Here is a 21836-nt window from a genome sequence, read left to right as displayed (position 1 = left end):
TGCGCTTTTGTGTAGCAGAAGTAATCCAATGTCGTTGACTCTCATGCGTCATATTGTCATGTGCAATTTCTTCCATGCTATGAAATCTAATGGGTGCTAATCTAATGGGTGCACTGTGAACAACATTGAAAGAGAACCAACTTAAATGTGGTTACTGCAGTCTTGTTTGTATATTGCTGGCAAAATATAGGTAGCAAAATATATGCTCACCAGACAAAGAAAATTAAATACTAGTTTGTTCTTGCTTTTTTTGAGCTGTTGAGTCTGCAAGATAAATTATACTTATACAAAAGTGACTCTGTGTGGGAATAGCATTCTGATCAAGAGACCTCATTCCCATGGCAAAAATACTGCTTGTTTTGTGAAATTTACTTGTACAACACTTGGTGAAGGATAGTGATAAAGGGTACAGATATACACCTAAAAATTAAATGCCTGATGCTGAATATTTTTCTGTATTGTTAAAACATAATCCTTGTGAGAATTTTTTACGTTCTTGAAAAGTACAAGGGACATAAAATAAATCATATTAACAAAATCTTATTTCGAGAACATTTTACAGAAGGAAACAATGTTTTAAGTATCTTGTCCTTGCTAGCTGTAAAATTCCAAAACTGTAATGCTTCTACCACTGCGCTTGGTAGAGAATTCCACTGGTTAATACATCTTACAATCAACATATTTTCCTAATATTCAGCCTCCAATTTTTTCTTTATACAGTTCTAGTTTTATAAAAAGGCTTCATCTTTAAAAAAAAAACTACTTTAAATTCAAATTGTTTGTACGTGAACATATTTAATCAGTAAATGTTGTCTCCTTTCTTGCTATTCAGTTCTTACAGTGTAAATCCGGATTCCTCAAAGCATCAAATTACCATGGAACACGATTTCCATATGAATGAATCAAAACGTAATTTGATCTTCAAAGGTATATATTTTTATAGAAAAATATTTTCCTGTACCCAAAAGTATGCAGGTGATGTGGTGGTTTTCTGATTAAATGTCATCAGAGAGTAGGGTAGAAGTTTACAATATTAAATACAAATTGAGAATATAAATTACTTCTATGGGTTATTTCTTCTTTGTTTTTCTTCCACGTCATGAACAAAAACATTTCATTGGAGAGAGAAGGTGGGTGAGCTCTGTGTGGCTGGAAAGCTTGTCTCTCTCACCAACAGAAGTTGATCCGATAAAAGATATTACATCCCCCACCTTGTCTCTCTAATATCCTAGGACTAAGAGAGCTACAAATACACTGCATGCAAAAATATTTCATGCAATATTATTTGATTATCTACTAAAACTCTGCATGTCTGTTTTTCTGCAACTGCAACAAACTTGAACACTTTGTGTGCTTTGTCTGTTAAATGCAGTATGTTGAAAACAGGTATTTGTCTAATATAAATATTATTTCCATTTCATTACTTCTGTTATGATATAGGTTCTTATACCATTCTTATCAACATCATATCTGAGCACCTTCCGCTAGCGCATTAAGCATCATGACTAACATCTGTCACGTGGTGGTTATTCTCTGATCCTCTCCCCGAGGGGAGAAATGAGTCCAGTCTTTTTTTGGTAGTGTTCCGCTGGAGGGCAGGGAGCGTAGGTGGTGGCTTTTTAACGTGCATTCTGTTATGTATCTGTTAGAGAGGGCAGGTCAAAGAAATGCGTCTTTCACGTGGAGTGGAAGGTGATAAGGTTTGTGTCGTTTCTGGGGGAATTCATTGCACAGTCTCAGCCCGGCTCCAGAGAAAGTTACGTCTCCCATGCAGAGGAGCTTGATGTTTATTGTAGAGAGGAGCGTAGTTGTCAAACATGATTTTTGTCCTGGGGCCTTAGGCAGTGCTGTAGATATCCTGGGCTCAGGCCATGGAGTGCCTTGATGATAAGGACGGAAACCTTGACTGTGATCCAGTATTCTATAGGAAAACAATACTGTGGTGGCAGAACTGGAGGGCCAGTGGGGGCTAGCGCCTCTGTAGTGGAAATAATATGGAGGCTGATCTATATTCTCCCCCACCCCCAAACAATATTTCCTAAGTGCCTGTAGGGAGAGTGAAATAAGGCAGCCCAGGCTTTGCTCTTCCTGTGTCCCAGCCCCCTGAGCACTGGGCAGAGGACATACCTGGAGGCAGGGAATGGAACTGGGCTGGGTGAAGCCACATCATTGTGAGGGGGGCAGGCATTTCCCCTCCGGAGCAGGAGACTGGGTTGCTCAGGGTGCCCAGGGTAGGGAATCAGGACCAAGGACACTGCCCTGACCATTTCCTTAGCCTGCCATGGCAAGGTGAGTGCCTGCTCTGCTGCCCAGGCTCTCTCTGGGATGTCTACACAGGAATAAAAAACATAGTGACTGGTCTGGGTCAGCTGACTGGGGCTCGCATGGCTCGGGCTCTGGAGCTGAAAAATTGCTGTGTAGATGTTTGGGCTCAGGCTGGGGCCCTGTGAAGGGGGAATGTTCTAGAGCTCGGATTGCAGTCTGAGCACCCCCCAAGCATGAGTCAGCTGACCAAGCCCTGTATCCGAGTGTAGATGTACCCGCTGGGCCATGGACTCCTTGATGCACACACCCCCAACCCAAACCACAGCCCTCCACCTTTTCAAGTCAAGCTTCTGCTGCTTTTGAGCCAGTGTGGAGAGCAGAGGACAGGTGTGATGTGCTCCCAGTAGCCTTCCATAGTCCCCTATTAAGAATGAAGGAGAAAATCATATGATGTTCTTTGGGTGAAAAATAAATATATAAAACCAGAAAGATTATAAGCAAATACAAGATTTCATCTATAAGGAGGCAGCATTGCATGTGCTAGTTCCCCAAATAGATTATATGGCACTCTGAGTGTGTAGTTATAGTACATGGTGCTTTAAAAGAGGTATGTGAACTAAAGTAATTGCTTAATTGAGTTTAGTATATATCATAAAGAAGCTCACGTGGATTTCATAAGGACTATGCAGTATTTTACGTAGCACTCCCATGGTCCATTGTTAAATAAGAATATTCAATGTGACTAGACACTGAAGAAACTAATATCCCGCTATAAAATGTTGTTTAAGTAAATCTATGTAGGTGCCATTCCTGGTGCAGAGCGGACCTTCTAGAGGAATGTTCCAGCTCAGCTTTGTTTTATAGTGGGAGGGAAGAAGAGCAGATTCATGGATAGCCTAGTTCTCCGTTAGTTAGCTTGCGTAACTATCAACATTTGTCATCAGTCACTTTTTTGTTGTTTGTGCCTTGCAGTTACTACCTCTGCTAACAAATTAACCCTAGCCCTGTGACATCCAGAATGCATGTTTTCTCCTGCTTTTTGTAAGGTTTTGCCACTAAGAAAAAAATGCCATAACCTCTGCTTTAACTTGAAATGAGTTTAAAATATTTCTGTTCTATCCAGTTAAACATAATACAAGAACTAGTATTTGTTCCTGACAATACTGAAAAGTCCAACTAATGAAAAGTTTAGTCTAAATGCATACTTTGAAGTCTAAAGAAAGATGTGTGTAAAACTGAAGTATATAACTAATTTGATTAATTGTTTATCTTCCTTTTTCAGTATAAGTGATCGATGCTGGCTGATGGCTATGGTTTACACATTAACAGACATTGGAAGAAAATCATGGAAAAGTTAAGAGATAAATGTCATACATTTGTACTGAAATTTCTGTAGTAAAAATAGAGCCCTCTCAGGTAACTATTGTTATTTTTGCTACAACTTCTTTCCTCTGTTGAGCTGCATTTGAGTAAAGCAGAAAGACCGGAGGTGGATCATTGCTCTTGCCCTTGAAAATGGCTTCTGAAGCAAGCAAGGCAGTTGGCAGCATCAAAATTACTTGCTCTTCTGAACATGCACCTGGTTCCTTATTAGGTCTCTCCATAGCACTAAATGTTTCCCCTTAAAGAACATAGTCACCATCAGAGCGTGGCATGGTTTGGATTGTGAGTTGTGGCTGTAACTGCAGACAGCAAGAGAGAGCCTCTTCAGATCCCTACTTACAAGCTTCCATCATGGAGTGTGTATTACTCTTTAAAGACAAATTTAAAGATGCCAGACACTAGGTGGAATGTTGTAGATTCTTCATAAAAACATCCATCCTGGGTCAGACCAACGGTCCATCTAGCCAGGTGCTTCAAAGGGAATGAGGAGAACAGGGCAGTTATTGAGTGACCCATCATCCTCCGTCAGTCAGTCCCAGCTTTTGGCAATCAGAGTAGGGAGACTCAGAGCATGGGGTTGTATCCCTGGCCATCCTCCATGTACTTCTCATTCTTCTTTTTTTTTTTTTTTAACCCAGTTATAGTTTTAGCTTTCATGTGACCTTTCTTCAAATTTACTCTCCATTTACAGATTTTTTTAAAGTGATTCTACAGAAAAAAGCCAACTTTTGTTACCAGCTCCACAATGTGTATTCTTACCTCAAGCTTGATATCTAGTGTGTGTCCCCTAAGAGAAAATTAAAAGTAACGTGAATTTACATATGGTTCCAAAGATGCTCAGTATACTCCCTACTGATTTACTAAAAACTCTCTCAATGTGAGAATAAGAAATAACATTTGTTTCCTTGCAATCCTCTAACATTTTCTTATAAGAAGTAAGCTGTATGATCAAAAGTGTGCTCCTGAGTTCTCCAGTGGTTTAGTGCCTACATTCTTTTTATATGTTAGTTGTCAAAAACTGTCTTTGTAGATCTTAAAATAAGCTTTTTTTTATATTCAGGAAATGTGTCTCACTGCTGCTGAGAGGGGGTGTTTATAATCACTTTGTCATCTATCTTATAAGATTTAAAGATTTTAAATGTCATTTACATCCTTTTTTGTGACCGCGAGCTGCTTTGAGTTTTATTTAGCAGTAAGAAGAAATCTTTTCCATAAATGAAGCAACTATAATTGAAGATACCTGTGTTGTTTACAATGTCTTATTTGGAATAGGCTTTTTTCTTAAATAAAAGGGATACTGAATCAAGACTCTAGCATCCTGATATTTTTTCCACACCTGTTTAATAGAAACTGTCTCATTAACTATTTAAAAATCTATTTAAAAGTCACCGGGACCAGATGGCATTCATCCAAGAGTTCTGAAAGAACTCAAATGTGAAGTTGTGAAACCTATTAACTATGGTTTGTAACCTGTCCTTTAAATTGGCTTCTGTACCCAACGACTGGAAGATATCTAATGTAACGCCAATATTTAAAAAGGGCTCTAGAGGTGATCCCGGCAATTACAGACTGGTAAGTCTAACGTCAGTACCGGGCAAATTGGTTGAAACAATAGTAAAGAATAAAATTATTAGACACACAGAAGAACATAAATTGTTGGGCAGAAGTCAACATGGTTTCTGTAAAAGGAAATTGTGTCTTACTAATCTATTAAGAGTTCTTTGAAGGGGTCAACAAACGTGGACAAGGGGGATCCAGTGGACATAGTGTACTTAAATTTCCAGAAAGCCTTTGACAAGATCCCTCACCAAAGGCTCTTACATAAATTAACTTGTCATGGGATAAAAGTGAAGGTCATTTCATGCATTTGAGAACTGGTTAAAAAACAGAGAACAAAGGGGAGGAATAAATGGTAAATTTTCAGAATGGAGAGGGATAACTAGTGGTGTTCCCCAAGGGTCAGTCCTAGGACCAATCCTATTCAACTTACTCATAAATGATCTGGAGAAAGGGGTAAAAAGTGAGGTGGCAAAGTTTGCAGATGATACTAAACTGCTCAAGATAGTTAACAGCAAAGCAAACTGTGAAGAACTTCAGAAAGATCTCACAAAACTAAGTGATTGGGCAACAAAATGGCAAATGAAATTTAATGTGGATAAATGTAAAGTAATGCACATTGGAAAAAATAACCCCAACTATACATGCCATATGATGGGGGCAAATTCAGCTACAACGAATCAGGAAAAAGATCTTGGAGTCATTGTGGATAGTTCTCTGAAGACATCCACACAGTGTGTAGAGGCAGTCAAAAAAGCAAACAGGATGTTAGGAATCATTAAAAAGGGGATAGAGAATAAGACCGAGAATATATTATTGCCCTTATATAAATCGATGGTATGCCCACATCTTGAATATGCGTACAGATGTGGTCTCATCTCAAAAAAGAAATACTGGCACTAGAAAAGGTTCAGAGAAGGGCAACTAAAATGATTAGGAGTTTGGAAAGGGTCCCATATAAGGCGAGATTAAAGAGGCTTGGACTTTTTAGATTGGAAAAGAGGAGACTAAAGGGGGATATGATAGAGGTATATAAAATCATGAGTGATGTGGAGAAAGTAGATAAAGAAAAGTTATTTACTTATTCCCATAATACAAGAACTAGGAGCCACCAAATGAAATTAATGGGCAGCAGGTTTAAAACAAATAAAAGGAAGTTCTCCACACACCATACAGTCAACTTGTGGAACTCCTTGCCTGAGGAGGTTGTGAAGGCTGGGACTATAACAGCGTTTAAAAGAGAACGATAAATTCATGGAAGTTAAGTCCATTAATGGCTATTAGCCAGGATGGGTAAGGAATGGTGTCCCTAGCCTCTGTTTGTCAGAGAGTAGAAATGGATGGCAGGAGAGAGATCACTTGATCGTTATCTGTTAGGTTCACTCCCTCTGGGCACCTGGCATTGGCCACTGTTGGTAGACAGAATACTGGGCTAGATGGACCTTTGGTCTGACCCAGTACTGTTCTTATGTTATGATGCTGAGATCTAGCCCTGTGCTCTCATCTAATTGTGAGGAGGGATAGCTCAGGGGTTTGAGCATTAGTCTACTAATCCCAGGGTTATGAGCTCAATCCTTGAGCAAGCCATTGAGGGATCTGGGGCAAAAAAAATAGTTGGGGATTGGTCCTGCTTTGAGCAGGGGGTGGGACTAGATGACCTTCTGAGGTCCCTTCCAACTCTGATATTCTATGAATCACTAGCTGTTTACAAAACAGAAAAGTTCTCTCCTTTCCTCTTGCAGATAAGTATCTTTACTAGTGTGGAGGGATTTTCATAACATGTCAGAAGTTGACTCAGTTCTGCTTAGCCAGACTCCTGTGGGATCGCTGTCAGAGGAAAGAGATCCCCACTGCTCAGAGCTGAGATCAGTGCTATGGCATCAACTGCAGCTGCAGTCCTTTCCCCATCCTCACTTCCCATTAGGGTGTGAATGGGCAAGGCGAGATGCCACAGAGCTACTTCTGCAGAAGATCCTGGCATTCATAACATAGCCCTCGTCCAGACTAACCCGCGGCATCGGCGGGTTAAAATCGATTGCTCGGGGATCGATATATCGCGTCTAGTCTGGACGCGGTGTATCGATCCCCGAGCGCGCTTACATCGATTCCGGAACTCCATCAATCCGAACGGAGTTCCGGAATCGACGCGGAGAGCCGCGGACATCGATGCCGCGCCGTCCAGACTGGTGAGTACCTCGATTTTAGAAATTCGACTTCAGCTACGTTATTCTCGTAGCTGAAGTTGCGTATCTAAAATCGATTTTAATTCCTAGTCTGGACGTGGCCATAGGCTTTGTCAGACAGAGGCAGCTCTTCCCCTAGAGCAGAGGAGACATCAGTGCAGGAATATACATGCCCCCCCCCCGGTTCCCTCCACATCACCACCTATTCTCCTGGCCCTCACACAATATCCCTGATCTCAACAGGGCTCCCCACATAATGGGGCAGACCTGGGGCCCATCCGTGTGTTTGTTTTAAACAACTAAATTTTGCAGCTAGGGGGAGTTCAGTGAACTAAGATGAATTTCTCTCCTGCTTCCAGGTGTTCCTTTGCTGTGCAGTGGCAAAAACAAATGTTAAGAAAGTTGGAACTCTGAAAACAGTCCCAAAACTTCTTCTAGATAGGGAAAAAGAGCCTTGCAGTCTGCCCCAGTGGTCAGTAAACTAAGGCCATTATGGTCCAAGTATCTCCCTCTTGTATGGTGGCTTTGGAAATATGTATTGTTATGTGAAAGGCCAAAGATACAAATTTAAGGAGAGGGATAGGCAGAGATTGTAAAAAAGGTGTTGAGTCATTTCCCTTGAGTAAGTTGCTGCTCCTTTGGGGTATTTAAGTACAGTAACTCCTCATTTAAAGTTGTCCCAGTTTACATTGTTTCGTTATTTGGTTGCTGATTTATTAGAGAACATACTTCTTTTAAGTCATGCAATGTTCCATTATAAAGTTGTTTGGCTCGCCCTATTCTGCCCGCCCGGCCCTCCTGCTGGGAAGCAGGGTCTGGGTGCAGGGGCTTGCCCCATTGCTTCAGCCTCCGTGCCTCAATCCCGCTCCCCGGCAGGAGGGCTGGGCAGGCAGACTGGGGCAAGCCCCCTGCACGCCGACCCCGCTATGCCACTGCCTCAACCAAGCTTCATAATCATTGGTGAGCACAGTATTAAATTTTGTTTAAAATGATTTAAAACTTATAGTGTATATTTATATAATGTCTTATCTGGCGAAAAAAATTCCCTGGAACTTAACCCCTCCCCATTTATGTATGTGTCTAAGTCCTGGTTTCAGCATCTCTGTGATGCCTGAAACAGTCTGCCTAACCCTCAGGAGGAGGAGAAGGTGGTGGTGCCAGTGCCCCCCTGATAACTTTTAGCTCAGTTTTCCAGTCTGGGTACATACTTAAATAGTCACAGAGCCAGAGAGACTCTGTAGTCGGGTGGAGCAGACAGTCAGCAAGAGACACTAGCTCCACTCACTTTCATTGTTGTTTCCACAGAGTGCAGCAGCTTCAAGTGGATAGACCAAGGGAGCCCCCATCAGAATATCTCATAGCCAGTGGTTACAGCACTCTGCTGAGAGCCGTAGGAGACCTGTGTTCAAATCCTTTCTCCTATTGTGCCTGATGGGGGAATTGAATCTGGGTCTCCCCACATCCCAGGAGCTCACTATGGGACCAAATGTTATCAGGTGGGTACAGCTAATGCCACCTCCAGCCATTTTATACAGAGTGAGGCAGGCACCTAACTCATTCTGGTAAGAAACTGAAGTTGCCTGACTCCAGAGGAGGAGTCCCCAGAGCTAGCTGCTTATCTCTGTGAGGGGTGGGGCTGAGGGGCAATTTCTCCTCAACATCTCCCATTGGCCAGTTTAGGTGGCTCCCTGCTTTGCGCGCTGGCTTTGGTGGATCACAGGCTAAGGCGCCTATCACCCTCTATTCCTTTGATAGAACGTTAGGTGCCTAACTCAGACTTTGTGACTCACAGTGATTTTCAAGGGGCCTAAATGTTTCCAGCTGCTCAGCATCGCAATGCCTAACTCCTTTTGTGCAGCCAGGTCCTACACTTTCTGGGTCTCCAGTTCCTCAACTCTAACATGGAGATAAACCTTTCTCTCTCTCAGGGAGCCTGTGAGGATAAATCCATGTCTGCAGCTGGAATATGCATTATACTAGTGCCTGTGTTGATTTTTGTAAACCGCAGTGATGGAATAGCTGCAGGGTCAGACCTGCAGATGCATAGAATACCTCCTTTCAGACATACGTGCAAATGAAAATCGTTAATTATGCTAATGTTAGTGAATATACCATATTTCATTGTCTCTAATTGTTCACAGCAAAAGTGGAATCCCATCAGAGAATAGATGAAATGATGGATGAATGTGAATTTCTTTAAATGTAAATGTCTGTTTCATAAGGTGTTCCTGGTCACTTAGTTAAAAACAGGCTTTCATGGGGGAAATAGTGTATTTCATCTGCCTAATCTGTGACTTGGCCACCTGGTACTACACATAGTCAGCCCCGTTAATAGGAAATGATATGAAAGTAACAGGGTGTGTAGCAGAGGGAAGATCAAGGACCTCAACAACATGCCTGCCCCCACTGCAGATTAGAAATAGAGCATACCTTGGCACATTTATCTGCATTCCAGTGAACACAGTCACCTGTTGGTTCTTTTTTTTAAATGTATAGCCCTTACTGCATCTTGAAGGACATTTACAGCATGCAAGCAAAGTCCTCACTGCAACTAATTTTCCTATTATCTGAAAATCACATGATTTATCAGTGCGTTGATAAAGGGCTCAGTTACCTTTGAACCAGTTACTATTTCCTGGATTATACAGTGTACTTATTTAATCTTTATGGTAAGTCTGTAATAGCTACACCAATACCCACTGGCCAGTGAAAATCTAACCTTTGGGTCATTGTACTGCACCACTTTCTGTTAGGCCTGGTCTACGCTACGGGTTTATACCGAATTTAGCAGCGTTAAACCGATTTAACCCTGCACCCGTCCACACAACGAAGCCCTTTATATCGATATAAAGGGCTCTTAAAACCGATTTCTGTACTCCTCCCCGACGAGGGGAGTAGCGCTCAGATCGGTATTGCCATGTCAGATTAGGGTTAGTGTGGCCGCAATTTGATGGTATTGGCCTCCGGGAGCTATCTCACAGTGCACCATTTTGACCGCTCTGGACAGCAATCTGGAGTCGGATGCACTGGCCAGGTAGATAGGAAAATCCCCAAGAACTTTTGAATTTCATTTCCTGTTTGCCCAGCGTGGAGAGATCATCAGCACAGGTGACCACTCAGAGCTCATCAGGTAACACACAGTGCAGTCTCTTGAAAATGGAAAAAGAGCTCCAGCATGAACTGCACTTGAGGTACTGGATCTGATTGCTGTATGGGGAGAGGATTCAGTGCTAACAGAACTCGGTTCCAAAAGATGAAATGAAAAAACATTTTAAAAAATTTCCAAGGCCATGATGCAGAGAGGCCACACCAGGGACTCAGTACAGTGCCGTGTGAAAGTTAAGGAGCTCAGACAAGCCTACCAGAAAACCAAGGAGGCAAACGGAAAGTCCGGGGCAGGGCCGAAAACATGCCGCTTCTATGTTGAGCTGCATGCAATTCTAGGGGGGTCCGCCACCGCTACCCCACCCCTGTCTGTGGATTCTGAGGTGGGGGTGGTATTCGCAGCCATGGCTGAGGATTCTGCGGATGGGGAAGATGAGGAGGAAGAGGAGGACGAGCTTGTAGAGAGCACACAGCACTCTGTTCTCCCGAACAGCCAGGAGCTTTTTCTCACCCTGACGGAATTACCCTCCCAGCCCTCCCAAGCAACTATCCCAGACAATGAAGCCATGGAAGGGACATCTGGTGAGTGTACCTTGTAAATATAAAACATGGTTTAAAAGCAAGCGTTTTTTTAATGATTGATTTGCCCTGAGGACTTGGGATGCATTCGCGGCCAGTACAGTTACTGGAAAAGTCTGTTAACGTGTCTGGGGACGGAGCGGAAATCCTCCAGGGACATCTCCATGATGCTGTCCTGGAGGTACTCCAAAAGCTTTTGCAGAAGGTTTCTGGGCAGCGCTGCTTTATTCCGTCCTCCATGGTAGGACACTTGACCACGCCATGCATATAGCAAGTAATCTGGTAACATTGCATAACAAAGCCTAGCTGCGTATGGTCCTGGTGATTGCTGGCATTCAAGCAACATCCGTTCTTTATCTCGCTGTGTTATCCTCAGGAGAGTGATATCGTTCATAGTAACCTGGTTGAAATTCAGGAATTTAAGTAAGGGGACAGAGATGGCCATTCCTACTGGGCTCTTTGCCTCTGGCTTAAAAGAAATCCTTCCCTGCAGGTAGCCAAGCGGGGGAAGGGGGGGGCAATTGGCGCTGAGCTTTTTCGGTTTGGCTAGCAGGGATCTTCCCTGCTACCAGCCACGCGGTTGGGGCGGGGGCAAAGGGAGGTGTTTAGCAGTGATCTTCCATGATACCAGCCACGGGATGGTTTCTGCTGCTGCTCGTTAACAGGAAAGAAGCAGCACTCAATGGGCTTTGCTTGCTATTTGGGAAAGGAGGGTGCTGGATAGATGAAGGCTGCAGAAGACAAAAGACAATGGCTTACCATGGCCGCATGCAAGTCGAATTCTTCTGCCTGGACCTGCGTCTGTGATCTGTAACACCAAAGCCGCAGGCACTCAATATTAAGATGCAAAATGCGACCTTGTAGTGAAAACACATGTGCTATGTACAGGGCCGGCCTTAGGATTTATGGTGCCCTAGGCGAGATTATTAAACTGGTGCCCCTGTGCCTGATCTGCTCTTAGCAACACAAACATAAGCTTACAGTATTGGAAAACTTGCCACATTCACATTATTAAAACCAGTTTAACTTAATTAAGCACACTGTAATGCTGATGGACTAGCACTAAAGAAGCAGCACTATAGAAAAAATTCTGATGACAGAATGATGCAATTTTTTTTTTAATTTATCAAAATTTTATTGGAAATTTATATGAAGAGGTATTGAAACAAAGATTTGTTTTTAATTAAAAGCAATCTTTCTTGCTTTTTTGGCTGCAAAATCAGTAATAATGTCATCGTATGACAAAGACAAAGTCGTGTCTTGTTCGATTGCAAGAATAGCAAGACCAGTTAAGCGTTCCTGACTCATTGTAGAGCGGAGATAGTTTTTAATGAGCTTTAGTTTTGAGAAACTCCGTTCTCCTGATGCTACTGTTAAAGGAATTGTCAGTAGAATACGAGTGGCAATGTACACATTAGGATATATGTCAACACATTTGCGGGTATGAATAAACTGTACAATGTCCATCACCGATTTTGCACGTGGCAACATTGATAACAGTGTACTCAATTCTTCGTACAGTTCAAGTCCATTTAAATCAAAACTATCACCGTGCTTCAGGAGGCTCTCTAGGTTCTTGCACTTTGTCATTAGTTGCTCTTGTTTTCCTATTTCGTTGAATTTAGTTATGTCATACAAAAATCCAAACTCTTCATGGTGTACTTGCAAGGTATTAAACCTTTCATCAACAGCAGATACTGCTTTATCCATCACAACATTAAAAAATTCAACCTCAAATTTCTTTTCTGGATCGTCTCTGGGCATGATCTGCTGTACAGATTCTTCACAAAGAAGTGTCCCTGGCCTTTTTAACTCATATTAACTATGTATTTACTTTATGAAAGTTGGAGAAAACATTGTGAAAACGTAAAACATTGGCTGCCCAACTTCTGGGTTGGCAAAAGTTATACTGACTCACAGGGAAAAAAAAAAAAGCAGGAGAATCTTAGTACAACATATGGTCACTCTATACCAGGGGTCGGGTCGGCAACCTTTCAGAAGTGGTGTGCCAAGTTCACTGTAATTTAAGGTTTCTCGTGCCAGTAATACATTTTAATGTTTGTAGAAGGTTTCTCTCTATGTCTATATTATATAAATAAACTATTGTTATTATCTGAGGTCTTGGCCACCGGTCCTGCTCAGGCCACTGCCAGCTGAGTAAATGAAACCCCAAACCGGCAGCGGGCTGGTGGCTGGAACCCTAGACAAGGATCCCAGGCCCTGCTCAGCCCGCTGCTGGTCTGGGGTTCTGACCATCAACTCCTGCCAGCCAGGATCCTGGCCGCCAATCCCCCCTCAGCCCGCTACCAGCCTGGGATTCTGCTCACCCAGGCTGGCAGGAGGCAGAGTGGGGCTGGCGGCTGAGCTCCTGACTGGCAAGGGGCCGGCAGCCGGAACCCTGGAGTAGCAGTAGGCTGAGTGCTGCTGGCACCCCAGACTGGCAGCAGACTGAGCCACTCAACCCCCCATCGGCCCTGCTCAGCCCGCCACCAGCCCACTCAGCCCGCTGCCGGCTGAGTGAATGGAACCCCAGGCTGACAGCAGGTTGAGTGGTTCAGCTGGCCTGCTCAGCCCACTGCCAGCCTGGGGTTCCTTGGAGGTCCCCAGGCCAGCAGCAGGTGCTGAGTGGGGCCGATGGCTGGTATCCCAGCTGGCAATAGGGCAGCAGCCGGAACCTCAGAGCAGTGATGGGCTGAGCCGCTCAGCCTGCTGCTGCATACCATCAAAAATCAGCTCACCTGCCACCTTTGACATGTGTGCCGTAGGTTGCCGACCCCTGCTTTATACACTAGTAAGGAGATGAGCATATTACAGTTGTTGGAGGGCTCTTATCAGAAGTAACAGGCTATAGGAAAGTCAGTCAACATTTTTTGTTTCTCTGATGAAAACTGGTCCACTCCCTGCCTCAAACCAAACCTGTCACTAATAATTGTCAACAACTTAATTTTCTGTTTTTGGCTAAGATATTGATTTTTTTTTTTAATAATATTGAAATTGGATTCAGGATTGTTAGCAAGAATTTTTGGCAAACAAAGTTGTTAAATGACAATCTAAATGGCAACACAGTACTGCTTTCATGCTTGGCTCACCCCCCAGCCCGCTGGTTCAACAGCTGCAGCAGAGGAGGAGATAGGTGGAAAACTGCAGGACCCCAAAATCCACCTCTTGGGGTGCAGAGCGGCAACAGCAGCAGCAAACCCTCAGGTCCAATCACACGCCAATGGGCACCACCACCAGCCTTATGGACCATGGTGAAGTTAGCACAGCATCTGATCTCAGGGACAGGGCACCCATGGAGCCACAGCAGCTCATCCTGCCCTATGCAGCTCCCCCCGGATGAGATGGATCGCTGGCAGCTGCCAGCCCGGGGGAGAGGCGCTCCCCAGCTAGGGTGGCCAGATCCAGATGTCCTGATTTTATAGGGCCAGTCCCGATATTTGGGGCTTTGTCTTATATAGGCACCAATTACCCCCACCTAGAGTGACCAGACAGAAAGTGTGTAAAATCAGGACAGGGATGGGGGGGGTGGGGGGGTAAAAGGAGCCTATATAAGAAAAAGACCCCAAAATTGGGACACTCCCTATAAAATAGGGATGTCTGCTCACCCTACTCCAATCCCGATTTTTCACACATCTGGCTAACCCCAGCCAAGCCCTGTGTGACATTCCAATTCTGGCTGCCTGCCCAGGAAGTGAGTTACTTTCACTTTCATTCCTCAGCAAGCAGCCAGCCTCGCCTCCCCCCACCTACCCCCAGCACCTCACCCAACCCAGTCCTGACGGAGGGGAGGGAGGAGAGAGAGAGGGGTGCTTCTGGGGAGGAGGGAGAAAGGAGGGGGTGCTCCGTGGGGCCGTGGGGAGAAGAACTGATGTTATGGGAGACAACAAAGGATACTGGTTCCAGAGCCACAGAGCCTGCCTCACCTGACCTCAGCTGGGGGGAAAGAGTCACACTCACAGGTGAGCTCCTTTCCCAACCCCCACCCTCTCCCCTTCCCAGAGACCCCAGCAGCCAATCCCGTCCCTCAGACTGTGCTGCATTCGGCTCTCTCTAGGACCCAGCAGCCCTGCTTCTACACTGTTTGGGCTGCCTGCAGAGTGGTGCCCCCAGGCAGTGTGAGGCCCTACGCCATTGCCTATTCTGCCTATGCCTAAGGACGGCCCTGGCTATGTAAGGTGAATAGTATTGTTCACTGTGAAAGAGTATGACCATTGTTCTGTAAAACGTATCTTTTTTAATACTTCTCTCCCTCTCTCCCCTCTCATGCAGCTGCAAATTTTTCAAGCCTCCCTACTCCGTCCCGAAGGCTATCTCAGATAAGGCGGTGGAAAAAAAAGACGCGAGAAGAAATGTTTTCGGAAATCATGGAAGTGACCTGCAATGAAAGAGCTCATCTGAATGAGTGGAAGGACGTGGTAGCAAAGTACAGGAAAGATGCCAGTGACCATGAGGACAGGAGAGATGCTCGAGATGAGAGGTGACGGCAGGAAGATCAGTGGTGGCGGGATGCAACTCTGGGGCTGCTGCGTGATCAAACTGACATGCTCCGGCATATGGTGGAGCTTCAGGAACGGCAGCAGGATCACAGAGTGCCGCTGCAGCCCCTGTATAACCCCCCTCCCCCCTCACCATGTTCCTTAGCCTCCTCACCCGCCAGACGAGTAAGAACTCATGGGGGTAGGCTTCATGCACCCGCCCACTCCACCCCAGTGGACAGCCCAACCAAAAGGCTCTCATTATTGTGAAATTTTTTTAGTGGCCTTTTCCTTCCCTACTATCCTCCTCCCAAACCACACCCGGGATACCTTCTCAGTTCTCTCCCTCTTTTTATAATTAAGTAATAAAGAATACATGATTTTAAAATGAGTGACTTTATTTCCTTAGAAAGCAAGCTGTGATCAAAGGGGGTGGGGTGAGTGGCTTACAGGGAATGAGTCAATCAAGGGGGGGTGGGTTTCATCAAGGAGAAACAAACACAACAGTCACATTGTACCCTGGCCAGTGATGAAACTGGTTTACAAAGCTTCTCTAATGCGCGCCGCTTCCTGGTGTGCTCTTCTAATCGCCCTGGTGTCTGGCTGTGCGTAATCAGCGGCCAGGTGATTTGACTCAGCCTTCCACCCCGCCATAAAGGTCTCTCCCTTACTGTCACAGAGATTGTGGAGCACACAGCAAACAGCAATAACAATGGGGACATTGGTTTGGCTGAGGTCTGAGTGAGTCAGTAATGTGTGCCAGCGCGCCTTTAAACAGCCAAATGCAAATTCTACCACCATTCTGCACTTGCTCAGCCTGTAGTTGAAAAGCTCCTGACTACTGTCCAGGCTGCCTGTGTATGGCTTCATGAGCCATGGCATCAAGGGGTAGGCTGGGTACCCCAGGATAACTACAGGCATTTCAATATCCCCAACTGTTGTTTTCTGGTTTGGGAAGTAATTCCCTTGCTGCAGCCGTTTGAACAGAGTAGTGTTCCTGAAGACACGAGCGTCATGAACCCTTCCCGGCAATCCCACGTGGATGTTGGTGAAACGTCCCTTGTGATCCACCACTGCTTGCAGCACCATGGAAAAGTATCCCTTGTGGTTTATGTAATGGGTGCCTCGGTGCTCCAGTGCCAAAATAGGGATATGAGTTCCATCTATCATCCCACCACAGTTAGGGAATCTCATTGCAGCAAAGTCATCCACTATGACCTGCACATTTCTCAGAGTCACAACCTTTCGTAGCAGCAGCTTAGTGATTGTTTTAACTACTTGCATCACAGCCGCCCCCACAGTAGATTTTCCCACTCCAAATTGATTCCCAACTGACCGGTAGCTGTCTGGCGTTGCAAGCTTCCAGAGGGCTATTGCCACTCACTTCTCCACTGTGAGGGCTTCTCTCATCTTGGTATTCTGGTGCTTCAGGGCAGGGGAAAGCAAGTCACAAAGTTCCATGAAAGTGCCCTTATGCATACGAAAGTTTTGCAGCCACTGGGAATCGTCCCACACCCACAACACTATGCGGTCCCACCTGTCTGTGCTTGTTTCCCGGGCCCAAAGTCAGCGTTCAATGGCTAGAACCTGCCCCATTACCAGCAGGTACAATCTGTTTTACAAAACTGGTTTATGTAAAATTGGAATAATCCTGTAGTGTAGACGTACCCTCTGATTTAAGGTTTCGTGCCTGTAATAAATTTTACATTTTTAGAAGGTCTCTTTCTATATGTCTATAATATATAACTAAACTATTGTTGTATGTAAAGTAAATAAAGTTTTAAAAATGTTTAAGAAGCTTTATTTAAAATTAAAATGCAGAGCCCCCCCCAGACTGGTGGCCAGGACCCGGGCAGTGTGAATGCCACTGAAAATCAGCTCGCGTGCCATGGGTTGCTACTCTGTTTAAACGGCTGCAGCAAGGGAATTACTTCCCAGACCAGAAAATAACAGTTGGGGATGTCAAAATGCCTGTAGTTATCCTGGTGTACCCAACCTACCCCTTGATGCCATAGCTCATGAAGCCATACACAGGCAGCCTGGACAGTAGTCAGGAGCTGTTCACCTACAGGCTGAGCAAGTGCAGAATGGTGGTAGAATGTGCATTTGGCCGTTTAAAGGTGCGCTCACGCTTATTACTGACTCGCTCAGACCTCAGCCAAACCAATGTCCCCATTGTTATTGCTGTTTTCTGTGTGCTCCACAATCTCTGTGACAGTAAGGGGGAGACCTTTGTGGCGGGGTGGGAGGCTGAGTCAAATCACCTGGCCGCTGATTACGCACAGCCAGACACCAGGGCTATTAGAAGAGAACACCAAGAAGTGGTGCGCATCAGAGAAGCTTTGAAAACGAGTTTCATCACGGGCCAGGGTATGGTGTGACTGTTGTGTTTGTTCCCCCTTGATGAAACCCCGCCCCTTGATTGACTCATTCCCTGTAAGCAACCCACCCTCCCTCTTCGACTACAGCTTGCTTAAGGAAATAAAAAGTCACTATCGTTTAAAAATCATGTATTCTTTATTAAAAAGTCATTATAAAAAGAGGGAGAGAACTGAGAAGGTATCCCGGGTGTGGTTTGGGAGGAGGATAAGAGGGAAGGAAAAGGCCATTAAAAATATTTCAAAGTAATGACAGCCTTTTGGCTGTCCACTGGGGTGGAGTGGGCGGGTGCACGAAGCCTTCCCCCACACGTTCTTACACGTCTGGGTGAGGAAGATATGGAACATGGTGAGTGGTGAGGGTGGTTACACAGGGGCTGCAGCGTCACTCTGTGACCCTGCTGCTGTTCCTGAAGCTCCATCAGATGTCAGAGGATGTCAGTTTGATCACGCAGCAGCCCAAGCGTTGCATCCCGCCACCGCTGATCTTCCTGCCATCACCTCTCATCACGTTCGTCCCTCCTGTCCTCATGGTCACTGGCAACTTTCCTGTAATTTGATACCATGTCCTTCCAGTCATTCAGATGAGCTCTTTCGTTGCGGGTTACTTCCATGATTTCTGAGAACATTTCGTCTCACGTCTTTTTTTTCCTCCGCCTTATCTGAGATAGCCTTCTGGATGGAGTAGGGAGGCTTGAAAAATTTGCAGCTGCATGAGGGAGGGAAAAATGGGAGAGAAGTATTTAAAAAGATACATTTTACAGAACAATGGTTATACTCTTTCACAGTGAACAACACTATTCACCTTACATAGCACATGTGATTTCACTACAAGGTCGCATTTTGCATCTTAATATTGAGTGCCTGCGGCTCTGGTATTAGAGATCTCACAGATGCAGGTCCAGGCAGCAGAATTCAGCTTGCATGCGGCCATGGTAAGCCATTGTCTTTCAGCTTCTGCAGCCTTCATATACACAGTGCCCTCCTTTCCCAAATACCAAGCAAAGCCCATTCAGTGCTGCTTCTTTCCTGTTAACAGGCAGCAGCAGCAACCACCCCCCGCTCCAATTCTGTGGGATGATCGCTTTACCCCTCCCCCCACCGTGTGGCTGGTATCATGGAAGATCACTGCTAATCACCCGCTTTCCCCCACCACCTCGTGGCTGGTAGCGGGGAAGATCCCTGCTAGCCAAACGCAAAAAAGCTCAGCGCCATTACCCCTCCCTCCCTCCGCTTGGCTACCTGCAAAGAAGGATTTCTTTTAAGCCACAAGCAAACAACCCAGTAGGAATGGCCATCTCTGTCCCCTTAATTAAATTCCTGAATTTCAACCAGGTTACCATGAATGATATCACTCTCTTGAGGATAACACAGCGAGATGAAGAATGGATGTTGCTTGAATGCCAGCAATCACTGGGACCATACACAGCCAGACTTTGTCATGCAATGATACCAGATTACTTGCCACATGCATGGCGTGGTCAAGTGTCCTACCATGGAGGACGGAATAAGGCTGCCTTGCCCAGCAACCTTCTGCAAAGGCTTTTGGAGTACCTCCAGGAGACCTTCATGGAGATGTCCCTGGAGGATTTCCGCTCCATCCCCAGACATGTTAACAAACTTTTCCAATAACTGTACTGGCCGCGAATGCATCCCAAGTCCTCAGGGCAAATCAATCATTAAAAAAACGCTTGCTTTTAAACCATGTTTTATATTTACAAAGGTACACTCACCAGAGGTCGCTTCCATGACTTCATTGTCTGGACTAGTGGTTTGGGAGGGCTGGGAGGATAATTCCGTCTGGGTGAGAAAAAGCTCCTGGCTGTTGGGGAGAACGGAGTGCTGTGTGCTCTCTACAAGCTCGTCCTCCTCCTCATCTTCCCCGGCCGCAGAATCCTCAGCCATGGCTGAGATTACCATCCCCACCTCGGGTTGGAATCCACAGACAGGGGTGGGGTGGTGGTGGCTAGAATTGCATGCAGCTCAGCGTAGAAGCGGCATGTTTTCAGCCCTGCCCTGGACCTTCAGTTTGCGTCTTTGGTTTTCTGGTGTGGCCTTTCTCCATCATAGCCTTGGAAATTTTTTCAAATGTTTTTTCATTTCGTCTTTTGGAATGTAGTTCTGTTAGCACAGAATCCTCTCCCCATATAGCGATCAGATCCAGTACCTCCCGTGCGGTCCATGCTGGAGCTCTTTTTTGATTCTCAGGAAACTGCATTGTTACCTGTGCTGGTGAGCTCTCCACGCTGGACAAAGAAGAAATGCAATTCAAAAGTTCGCGGGGCTTTTCCTGTCTACCTGGCCAGTGCATCCGAGTTCAGATTGCTTTCCAGAGTGGTCAAGCACTGTGGGATACCGCCCAGAGGCCAATACCGTCGATTTGTGGCCACACTAATCCTAATCCGATATGGTAATACCGATTTAAGCACTACTCCTCTCGTCGGGGAGGAGTACAGAAACTGGTTTAAAGAGCCCTTTATATCGATATAAAGGGCCTCATTGTGTGGACGGGTGCAGCATTAAATCGGTTTAATGCTGCTAAAATCGGTATAAATGCGTAGTGTAGACCAGGCCAGAGTGAATAAATAAAGTCTCCGCACACCACTTCTGAAAGGTTGCTGACCCCTGCTCTACTGCATGAGCTAAAAGCCAGATGACTCTTAGCTAAATCTGTAGAACAGACGCACTAATCCAGGGGTCTCACACACACAGCCTACAGGCCACCCCCATGCCCCAGCCTACCTCCAGGCCAAAGGTGGGCAAACTACACCAGCAGGATTGCCCCCTCAAGCCCTGCGCCGCTGAGTGAAGCAGCTGACATCACGTCCCTGCAGCCGACCAGGGTGGGGAGAGAGAAACAGAGGGCTCGTGTGTTGCCCTGGCTTCTAGGCACCGTCTGCCCGCAGCTCTCATTGGCTGGGAAGGGGAACCGCGGCGGAAATACCTGGAAGCGCAGCAAGCAGCACCGGGAGCCCTGCATCCCCACTCCCCCAGGGACATGGTTCCAGCTACTTCCTGGAGCGCAGCCAGGCTGGGGACTGATTTTAGCACACCGCCGCCACCCCGGAGCCCAAAGTCCTCTTGCACTCCGCCCCCCAACTCCCTGCCCTGAGCCCCCTGCTGCACTCCACACCCCATCCCCATGCCCTGAGCCTCCTGCTGCATCCCACACCCCTTCTGCATCCCAATCCCCAGCCCTGAGCCCCCTACCTGAACCCCACCCCCCTGCACCCAAACTCCCTGCCCTGAGCCCCCGCCACACCCCTCATGCCCCCTCTGATTTAGCCCCTTTTGTGGGATCAGCAGCAAACACAGCACTGTGGAATGCGCCACAGCGCGGAGATCAGAGCCTGATTCCTCCATGACAAACACTGAGATGCTGGGGAAAATGCGTCAGTGCTGCTTCAGTCACCACCACCCGGGGGGGTTCCCTTTCTTGGTGGTGTAACCTGGGCGTTAAATTCGCTAGAAACAGAGGGGGAAGTAGCTTGTTTATATTAAAAAAAATCTTAGCTACCTGCTTCCTTGTATTGGCCAACCGCAGTCTCCAGGTGCGGCATCAATGTCTGTGCGGGATTAAATAGCGTGTGCCCGGCCTGCCAAAGCGAGCAAATACGTAGTTAAACAAACAGCATTTGGTCCGGGCTGCCGGATTCCTCCGCTATGAAAACAAAGCGGCCCGGGTGGGGTTCTTGGTGTCCAGCGCTTATCCCCGTGGCTCCTCGGCCCTAGCGCCAGGCCAGGGGAAGTGGCGCCGGGCCGCCAGGGGACAGAGCCGGGATGTGCGTGCCCGTGAGGCGATGGGCGGGGCAGCCCGGGGAGCGGCGGGGAATGCGGGGGCAGCGGCAGGAGCCCGGGCACTAGCCCCGCAGCGCCCTGGAGGACAAGCGCTCCGCGCTCGCGCCCCCGGC

General features: G+C 46.2%; 2 protein-coding genes and 1 long non-coding RNA gene across 5 annotated transcripts in view; 2 read left to right on the top strand and 1 right to left on the bottom strand.

The window, feature by feature from the left end:
- Window positions 1-21836, top strand: part of CR1 (complement C3b/C4b receptor 1 (Knops blood group)) — a 197731-nt gene that overhangs the window by 19552 nt on the left and 156343 nt on the right. The window lies entirely within an intron of this gene.
- Window positions 770-21748, bottom strand: LOC127051592 (uncharacterized). Its single transcript, XR_007774542.1, has 3 exons — window positions 21443-21748; window positions 2599-2686; window positions 770-1921 (listed from the first exon to the last, which is right to left on the bottom strand). It is a non-coding gene; the product is annotated as an uncharacterized LOC127051592 (long non-coding RNA).
- Window positions 7582-15935, top strand: LOC127051587 (uncharacterized). Of its 3 annotated transcripts, none has more exons than XM_050954066.1 (3): window positions 7582-8884; window positions 10987-11075; window positions 15342-15935. In XM_050954066.1, exons 1-3 carry the CDS (start codon window positions 8820-8822, stop codon window positions 15551-15553), a joined length of 366 nt encoding a protein of 121 aa, XP_050810023.1. In that variant the 5' UTR covers window positions 7582-8819; the 3' UTR covers window positions 15554-15935. The 3 variants fall into 3 exon arrangements, 2 of the variants coding, with proteins under 2 accessions (XP_050810023.1, XP_050810022.1); XM_050954065.1 differs by having other exon boundaries at window positions 9885-11075; XR_007774539.1 differs by lacking the exons at window positions 7582-8884; window positions 10987-11075 and adding an exon at window positions 14064-15031.

This window comes from Gopherus flavomarginatus, chromosome 5 (assembly GCF_025201925.1).
Source record: "Gopherus flavomarginatus isolate rGopFla2 chromosome 5, rGopFla2.mat.asm, whole genome shotgun sequence".
NCBI lineage: Eukaryota > Metazoa > Chordata > Testudines > Testudinidae > Gopherus > Gopherus flavomarginatus.
Note: the sequence above shows the minus strand (reverse complement) of the source record. Positions and strands in the feature narration are given on the sequence as shown.